The sequence below is a fragment of the Microtus oregoni genome, unplaced genomic scaffold, assembly GCF_018167655.1.
Source record: "Microtus oregoni isolate MIOR12 unplaced genomic scaffold, Mior012 000016F_ref0000370, whole genome shotgun sequence".
NCBI classification, from domain to species: domain Eukaryota; kingdom Metazoa; phylum Chordata; class Mammalia; order Rodentia; family Cricetidae; genus Microtus; species Microtus oregoni.
The window spans coordinates 4,908,194-4,917,890 of record NW_024543075.1 but is presented as its reverse complement, the minus strand read 5'-3'; the positions used below and the strand labels follow the sequence as shown (position 1 = coordinate 4,917,890).

At 50.7% G+C, this 9,697-nt stretch overlaps 1 protein-coding gene across 1 annotated transcript; it reads right to left on the bottom strand.

Moving 5' to 3' along the window:
- Window positions 1–52: 52 nt before the first annotated feature.
- On the bottom strand, window positions 53–3,976 carry Sprn (shadow of prion protein). The gene is made up of 2 exons (XM_041667295.1): window positions 3,676–3,976; window positions 53–2,775 (listed from the first exon to the last, which is right to left on the bottom strand). Exon 2 carries the CDS (start codon window positions 2,758–2,760, stop codon window positions 2,317–2,319), a length of 444 nt encoding a protein of 147 aa, XP_041523229.1. The 5' UTR covers window positions 2,761–2,775; window positions 3,676–3,976; the 3' UTR covers window positions 53–2,316.
- Between the last annotated feature and the right edge of the window lie 5,721 nt (window positions 3,977–9,697).

Here is a 9,697-nt window from a genome sequence, read left to right as displayed (position 1 = left end):
AGCTTTTTTTTTTATTGTGCACTTAGTACTTTAAGCCCATTAGTTAAATCCCCTCCCCCTCCACCAATGAATGCTGGGGATTGGTAGATTAGGGACCGGGGCTCCTAATTCAGAATCTCAAGCGTCTTGAAGTCCTGCAATGAGGAGAAAGCTTGCTACCAGCGGAGGCCTTTATTTCACAATGAACTCTTCACTGATACATGTGTTTACAGATAACAACAGGAGATTTGGAATAGAAAAGCCCAGGAATGTCCTCTCCCCTTGTTCTTCCAAGCCTGTGCCTCAGGAGACCATCTGCTGTAGGCTCACCTTTGCACAGGTCCCAGCATGGTTGACCTCCGTACACCCATAGGCATCTAAAGGATGTTGCTGCCAGCAGCTTGCTGTCTAGAAAGGAAAAGGGAAGGGCTGGTTGATATAGACAGGAGGTGCTGTTGGACCAGCTGGGCTACACCTGCTCAGTACTTCTAGTTTCTTCTGTCCAGTATTGACCTGGCGTTCCTGTAGTTGCCTGAACCAGTGCTTGCATGCTCAGCTGGCTCTCTGCTTCTTGTGGATAGCTGATAATAGGGGCTAACCGTCCACTGTTGCCCCTTATTGTGGCTGCAGTATGGTAAGCGTCCTGAGATTCTCCCTCAGCGTCTTATGGTTCTCACTGGTGGAGAAGGTATTCAAAGATGTGTGGCTGTGCCAAGTGCTAAACACCCTGGAGAAGTCAGATTGGTATGCGAAATAATAATTCGAAGGTGATGTTTCCATGATGTCCAGAACCAACACATGGTACCCTGGTACGTGCAGGTCGGATCCACATAGCCCATCCTCATAGGTATTGGACAAGCCGAAGGGGCTCTAGTGGGTCTTTCTATACCAGACTCGGTGGTACCTGCCTTTGAGGCCCTGAGTGGGCTTGGCCCTTAGCTTGCTGGTCTTAGACTTGAGCTTGGTCTGCAAGAGACAGGCTGGCTGTGCCTAAGAGCACCGGCAGTGTAGATAGAAGATGCAGGGAGCTGCATCCTGCAACTTGTTGGTCAAGAAAATGCCTGGCTAGGGTCCTGCCAATAGCCTTGAAACCTGTATACTAACCAGAAATTTGCCAGGCTAGCATTGTGCATACTGACTGAGCCCAGAGACCCGTCACTCCATGGAGCAAGGATGTGCTGGTGGGCAGCAGGGAGCCAGGCTGCCCAAAGGTAGATCCAGGTGAGGACTGCAGTGCATATCTCTGAGACCACCCTGGACATCAGCTCTGTCCTCAGGATGGATATGAATAGTCAGAAAACTTTCAGTAGTGTTAGCCCAAACTCACAACCTACTGAGTCTGGTTTTAGCTTTCCTCTGGCAGCAGCAGTGGGCCTGATGAACCGTTGCCTTCTCCAATGTGCAGGCTGCCAGCTCCCAATTGTGCCATATTCTCTTACCTTCCTGTTCCATCTGTTTCCAAAGGAGGGCATCTCCCAACACAAGATGCTGCTGTCTACTGGCATGGGAATCTTGCAGTTTGGGTCATGTATAAAGACGGCTCCAGCAGGATTGATACTGTGTCCAAGTGACCTTTGCTTGTGAACTTTAAAGTTCAAAGGAAATGGAATGTGTCCGAATTGGAATCCCTACCCTCATCTTAGGGACAGTTAAGTGGTCCTTATGGCCAAGTGGTTCCAAGTGAGGAATGCTTTTGACAGATCTCTTAGGCAGCCTGTGGGGAAGACACACTAGCTTGGCCTTGGCAGCATGTTCAAGGAGGACCACAGTGGCTGTCCTGGGATGAGTATTTTCTGCTCTGGATGTTCCTGAGCTGTGACATTATTAGGACCTGCTCTGGGCAGGTGGTTAGCACCTGACATTTCTCACGCCTCAGTCCAAGTGAATGTTCTCTTCATCAGATTTGTGAAGCCCAGAGGCACATGGTCCATTTCTTCTGCTTCCACGGGAGGCCCAAGGTCTTTTGGGCTTTAGTGGCAGAATCAGACAGGCCCACCTGAGGATGGCCTCTTCCTGGTGGTCAGCGTTATTCATGCTCTTGCGTCTAGGGCAAGCAGACAGGCATGGCCCAGTACTTCCTCTGGGGCAGCTCTGGAGAGTGGAGGGCAGCCTGCCTCTGGCGGTGGAAGACTGGGAGATCGGGATGGGCAAGAGAGTTGACAGTGTCCACAAATTGCAAGAAAGCTTGTGGGTTCAGAATTCCCAGGCTGTCACCTGGGCTGGGGAACCATAGTCAGCAAAAGGAAGTGACACTTTGAGCTGGAAAACACTAGGATGGTCCCTCGGGCCCCCGATGACCAGGCAAGGAACCAGATCTGGGATGGAGCTCAGCCCGATCTAGGGCCAAAGCAATTCTAAGGCACCAAGGGTGCCCCCTAGAAGCAGGCAGATACGTGGGCTGGGAGTGGACCCAGAGCCCGAAGTCCAGGCCCAGTAGCTGTAGACTCCTCGATCAGTTCCATTGCCTCCAGTTGCCCCATTCTCATCGTCCTCCAGACCTAATTCTCCAGGCCCCGAGGTCCTCCTCCAGCCAGAGCCGGTGGCAATGCCTGCAGCCACACCTGCTGCAGCCCCTGCGGCTGCCCCTGCAGCCGCCACACGCAGAGAGGAGCCGTAGCGGGGTGCCGGCCTTACGCGCACTCTCGATGCCCCACGCGCGCCTCCGCGTACCCCGCGGGCGCTGCCTCTAGCTCCTCCGCGGCCGCCCTTGGCCGAACAGCTGTCACAGAGGAAGGCGGCAGCCAGCAGCAGAGCCCAGCACGTGGCAGCAGTCCAGTTCATCCTACTGGGCAGAATCTACAAGAAGAGGATGGAAGGGGCTTCAGCTTCTGATAAGGGGTGGCGCTTGGTTTAGAGCCTGGGCAAGAGGGGTATCATGGCCAGGGAACAGGCCCATGCGGTCCTGAGAACACCGACATCAGCCTGAAGGCAGAATGAGCCTCTGATTTAGTGATAATTTGACAGAGGGCTCGCAACATTTTGGAGGACAGTGGGCTCAGAGCTGGGGAAGGGACTCTTTTAATCTCCAGCATCAGGACTTTGGTTTGGGGTTCTTGCTATGTAACCAGGTAGAGATGGGGTGGGGTGAAGGTGCTCAACAGCAGGGCGACCGTTTTACTGTTGTGGTAGGGTGGAGATGGAGATTTGATGAGCTTCCTCAGTGGGGCTCAGGCCTTGGGGGCGGGGGCACAAATCCCCCCCCTCCCCCCCCCCCGCCCTGCACACGGGTCTCTGGAAGGGCTGGGGATGGATCAGTGTAGGGAGGACGCTAGTTTGGAATCGAGAGCCCTCACCACACTCAGATTAGGGGTAGAATGGACGGCCTTGTGTCTTTCTCTGGTTTTCTAGATCTCCTGACGAGCCTTTCAGCCAGAGGCTGCGGCTGCAAGCACTGCCGCTGCTGCTGGTGGGGGAGCAGAAGCTAGACCCGCGATTCCTTGCAGCGCAAACAACCAGTACTGGGCGAAACGCCCGGCAGGCCTGGACTCTAAGTAAGTCTTTCCCTTCCCCGCCCCAGCTCCACCCTTCCCGGATTTGCTTAGGTCCGTTGTCCGGGCAGGTCACTGATCAGGATGGGTTCGGACTGGCTGTGGACCAGCAGTTGAGTGGTGGCTCCATCCTTCTCAGGTCCTCTCTCCCCGCCCCCAACTTCCTCCCTCCCAAGCCTCACTGGGTTCATCAATCTCCCCGACTTACTGGTCACAGGGCAAGGTCGGAACAGCGGAACAGTGCATAGGGGCCGTGGCCCCAAACGGAAAGGTGAGGCGGCGAGGACCCTCTTCCTGAAGCAGAGCTCACGAATGGATTTTGCTGAAGCCTCCGCCCAAACATTAGGGGCGGGCTGCCTTGGAAGCTCAGCCCCGGGAGACGCGAAGGGAGGAGGTGCGGCAGGCTCAGAAAGGCACAGCCCCAGCCCTTCTGTTGCCCGGCCCCCATCCTAGCTGCGCTGCATATTGCTTCCTCCCACCTCATCTCCCCCATCCTCCAGCCCTGCCCAACCTCTCATTTCCCTTTGTCCACTAGCCCCACCACCCACGACATCCAGTGCGTTCTTGTCCCTGTCTGTTCAGCATCTTTGCTCATGGCCTCTCCCTCTCTGGTTTTCTCTACCTGTCCATCTCATGAATTTCCTACCACCATTCCCATTCCTCTGATGTAATCCCAGCCCCACCTATCCCTCTTCTCCAGCCGAAAGGACCACTGCCATGTCCTTCTAGGTGTGTAGGGTTCCCGGCAAGCATTGGAATGTGCCCAGCACCCCGCCAGATGACCCTCCAGTCAGGGATACACAGTTATGAGTACCCCAACAACACTAGAATCCCTGCTGATCTGAACCTTTCCTGAAACCTTCTGGAAATAGGCCCCTGGAGAGCCAGCCCTCCTTTGTTTTCAAGCTGACTTTTGCCGTGCCCTCCCTGCCTTTGTAGGGTAAGTGTAATCTCAGCTCCAGACAGCCACGAAAGTTTTCATGTGCCCTGTCTGTCCAGCATCTTTGCTCATGGCCTCTTGCTTTCCAAGGCCCAAGATTACAGTCTGAGCTGCTGGGTCAGCCCTGTCCTGGCTGAGGCTTAGTATGGAGTCTCCTGGGAATCTGAGATGGACCCAGTGGGTAGGGGCAGAACCTGGAGAGGAAGGGAAGTGGTCCTGGTAATCTGGGCTCAGCAATACCTGGTTAGTGTATGGAGCGCCTCCCACTGAAGCTAGTGTGGTTCTGAACTTTCATGTGCAGTTGAAAGATCGCTAGCCCAGAGGCTGGCCGATGCCCCCTTTTAGCTCAGGCAGGGAGAGCTTCCAGGCGCTCCTTCCTTCCCCTACTACATGTTAAAGTGTGAAGGACAAACACTATTTGTTAGACAATCAAGGCCGTCTGCAGCACACAAGAACAAGGCCAAGGTATAAAAACAGAAAAAGAGAGAGAGAGAGAGAGAGAGAGAGAGAGAGAGAGAGAGGTTTGAGGACCCAGAAGAAAACTTAAAACACACACACACACGCTCATAATGACCAGAGCAGCCAATGTTGGTAACTAAGAAAAGGATGCTGTAAAACAGAAATAAAATAGGATAAAACAGGAATAAAATGAAAGAAATTTTTAGATCAAAACATTTTGTTCCCCTCAAAAGAAGAGGGGGGTTGAGTAAACAAAGGTATCCTATAAAAGATGAAGACTGTGAGAGGAAAGGTCACCAGCCCAGGGGTACAGTTTTGGGTTCTGACACTTGAGGGTTGTTCCAAAGATGAGAGTAGAGAAGAAAGAGGGTCAGAGGCACAGTAGGAAACACAGAGGAGAGGCAGCTTCCTACTGGACTAGGCTGCAAGATGTGCACAGAGGCAAGAATAGCATTTAGGACTCGATATTTGAATAGACACGGGAGCTCTTAAAATATTAGCAAAAAATCCTACCGGGCATAGAAAGTGTTATCACAGAGTCAGAATCTGCCAACACATGTTCCTACTTGTGGACTAAGGAAGAAAATGACCTTAATTCTTTCAGAAGGGGAAGACAAAGCATTTGATTTCAGTCAACACCCCTCTACATTGGTGGGGGAGCCCAGAAAACTAGTCACGCAAGTGAATTATTTACCTGAGAAAGACTGTCTTAAACCCTGCAGCAAATATGTATCATCTAGAGCCTTCAGGCATGAACCACCATGTTTGTACTGGGCATAGAATCCAGAGCCTCAGGCATGAACCACCATGTGTGGTTATGTGGTACCGGAGGGTAGAATCCAGAGTCTTAGGCATGAACCGCCATGTGTGGTTATGTGGTACCAGGGGTAGAATCCAGAGTCTTCAGGCATGAACCACCATGTGTGGTTATATGGTACCGGGGGCGGGTAGAATCCAGAGCCTCAGGCATGAACCACCATGTGTGGTTATGTGGTAGTGAGGGTAGAATCTAGAGTCTTCAGGCATGAACCACCATGTGTGGTTGGTTATGTGGTACCAGGGGTAGAATCCAAAGCCTCAGGCATGAACCACCATGTGTGGTTGGTTATGTGGTACCAGGGGTAGAATTCAGAGCCTCAGGCATGAACCACCATGTGTGGTTATGATGTGGTACCAGGGGTAGAATCCAGAACTTTGTGCACGTGAAATGAGAACTTTACAAAAAGAGCTGCATCCCTTGCCCTAAACTGGTTGTGCTGATTGAAAAAGTATAGAGGAGTTAAACAAACAAACAAACAATACATCAGGGGCTGGAGAGATGGCTCAGTGATTAAAAATGTTTTCCTACTCTCAGAGACAACCAAGCTTCGTTTCCAGCACCCACATTGGGTGGCTCACAACTACCTCTGAATCTAGTTCCAGCGTGACCAGTGCGCATAAACTTACACAGGCACATACACATCAAAAGAGATCTTAAAAATACACTATTGGAGCTGGAGAGATGGCTCAGTCTCAACCATGAGGACCAGAGCTTAGACCCCAGAACCCACATCAGGTAGCTTACTATCTCCTGTAACTCCAGCTCTGAGACACCTTCTCCTGGCCTCCTTGGGCTTTTGTGCACATAAGTATACATGTGTACATACATGCATGCACACACACACAGCACAAACAAGTCATCCTAAGGAAAGTGGGAAAATGTACTGATTTGAAAATAGAGGACAGGATTCTGTCCTTTCGGGGGTCAGTCATATGGAGAGCAGAGAAAGATGTTGACCTAAGCTGACCTGCTGCTCTACTGTGGCAATTTGGGCTCATATCACCCGGCGAGAATGGCGGCTGTGTCCTGTTATGTCTTCATTTTATTATCTTGGTGGTGTTTGCACAGTGACCAGAGCTTTTCTCAGCTGCCCTGTTCCCTAGGACGGGGCAGACTGCAAACTTTCTGCCAGCTGGTCCTAGTTTTCTGTATCTTCAATGCCTGGTTGTGGGGCAGGGAAGTCCTTTGGGGATGCAGCCTTTTGAACAGGTTCTACCCTCCAATGCCTGTGATTTCCCACAACTCAGTTCCCTATATAACAATATGCATGTGCTCCTGCCTCATCTGGGAAGTCTTGCTGCCGCTTCCTTGATTGAAGGCTCCACCCCATAAGTAACTGCCACTTCTCCCTTTAACTTAAAGTGACTCTGCACTGTGTAGTCTTTCCTCTGTAGCTAGACCAGCTCTCCAGGCTGACAGTCCATGGTCCAGGCCAACCTTCCTTGGAGTTCTTGGAGATGGGATAATGCCAACCCTTTGACTCCTACCGCTGCATCATGTTGCACATGCTGCTTGGGCCCTGTAGTCCCCAATCTGAATTAGACTTCAGTTCTGCTTAGTCCTGACAGTGTTCATCAGTGCTGGACTCTTTTTTTCTCCATTCCCCTACTTCTGCTTCTGGGAGTATTCCCAGCATGGAGATGGTCTTTTTCCATGTGTGCCTAAATTATTACTCTTAGACAACTCCATACTGAAACTCCAGTGCCTGCCTGCTGACCTCTACCATGGGTGACTATTTCCCAGCTGTCCTTTTCTGTTCCTAGAGGCGCCAGTTACAGAGTGCTGCCTGTCCATCTTCTCTGGACACTGCTGAGAACCTCATTCATTTTTGACTCACATGTTCTTGGAAGATTCCATTTCTTGCCTGGAACTTACTATTTAGACCAGAATAACCTCAAATTCATAGAGATCCACTTGCTCTGTCTCTTAGGTTCTGGGATGGAAGGTGTGCCACCATGTCCAGTCTGGCCTATGGAATTAATGCCGCCACAAGAGTCAGATCTGTTCAGCACTTGTCAGCCCTCTCCAGGATGTCTTTTAGAGGTACTTATTAGAAGTTGAGTTGTCCCATTTGTATGTTGAATTCTAATTCCAAGCACCTCAGAATGTGGCTGTATTTTATAACAAGATCTTTACAGAAGTAACAGGTGCACAATCCAAGGATATTAGGTCATTGTGCAGAGTCAGGGGGACTACTGTGTAAGAGCATAGGAGGTATGACATCCTTACAGCAAGAAAAGAAGCCTCAGAAGACCCCAGTTATTAAGATAAAATGAAAAATTATTTCTGTTGTTTAAATCATTTTGTCTATGGCATTTTAAAAATTTGTGCTAGCAAGTTAATAAAGAATCCAAGAGATTCTGAAGATGACAAGGAAAGACCTGGAACACCCAAGATAACTTCTAGAAGATCAAGGAAGAGGGGCTCATGCAAGATACTAAAGCTTCGGTTGGAGAGCTGGCTCAGCAGTTAGCAGCATTTGATGCTCTTGCAGAGGACCTTGCTTCATTTCCCAGCACCCATGTGCTTGCTCACAACCATCTCTATCCCCAGTTCCAGGGGATCTATTGCCCTCTTCTGGCCTCTATGGGCACCAAGCACTCACATGGTGCATATTAACACATGCAGGCAAAGCACTCATACACATAAAATAAAAGTAAATAGATCTTAAAGGTATTAGGAATCTGCATATGGCAGCAGAAAGGAACAGTCCAATCTGAGTAAGGGACAGACAGACAGTTCAGGAGACCCAGGGCACCACTCATCGACAGACAGACAGTTCAGGAGACCCAGGACACCAGTTCAGGAGACCCAGGGCACCACTCATGCACAGACAGACAGACAGACAGTTCAGGAGACCCAGGACACTCATCGACAGACAGACAGTTCAGGAGACCCAGGACACCAGTTCAGGAGACCCAGGGCACCACTCATGCATAGACAGACAGACAGTTCAGGAGACCCAGGGCACCACTCATGCACAGACAGACAGACAGACAGTTCAGGAGACCCAGGACACTCATCGAAAGACAGTGCAGGAGACCCAGGGCACTACTCATGCACAGACAGACAGACAGTTCAGGAGACCCAGAAACTCATCGACAGACAGACAGTGCAGGAGACCCAGGGCACTACTCATGCACAGACAGACAGACAGTTCAGGAGACCCAGGACACTCATCGACAGACAGACAGTGCAGGAGACAGGCACTCATTGACAGACAGACAGACAGACATTTCAGGAGACCCAGGGCACTACTCATGCACAGACAGACAGTTCAGGAGATCCAGGGCACTCATGGACAGACAGACAGACAGTTCAGGAGATCTAGGGCACTCATGGACAGACAGAACAGTGCAGGAGACTCAGGGCCCTCATGGACAGACATACCAGTTCAGGAGACACAGGGCACCACTCAGGGACAGACAGACAGTTCAGGAGAACCACACTCATGGACTCCTTGCCCACTGTGTCTCTTCATCTGTATCCCTTGTGAATCTTTTTAAAATTTTTTTTAACATTTATTTATTTATTATGTATACAATATTCTGTCTGTGTGTATGCCTGCAGGCCAGAAGAGGGCACCAGACCCCATTACAGATGGTTGTGAGCCACCATGTGGTTGCTGGGAATTGAACTCAGAACCTTTGGAAGAGCAGACAATGCTCTTAACCTTTGAGCCATCTCTCCAGCCCCCTTGGGATTCTTTTATGCCATCTGTGTGTGTGTTCATGAGTGTGCAGGTGCACATGTGTGTGGCTGCATGCGGAGGCCAGACAAAACCTCAGGCTTTTGTTCTTCAGGGGCAGTCATCTTGTGTTTTTGGGACAGGGTCTCTCATTTTCCTGGAGCTTGCCAAACAGGCTGAGCTGGCTGACTAGTGAGGCCCAGGCACGTGGCCTGTCTCTGCTTTCCCAGCAGCAATACTACAAGCACGTAGTACCATGCCTGGCCCTGTCTTTTCAATGTGGGTTTTGGGGATTAAATTTATGTGTTTATGTCCGCAAGGCA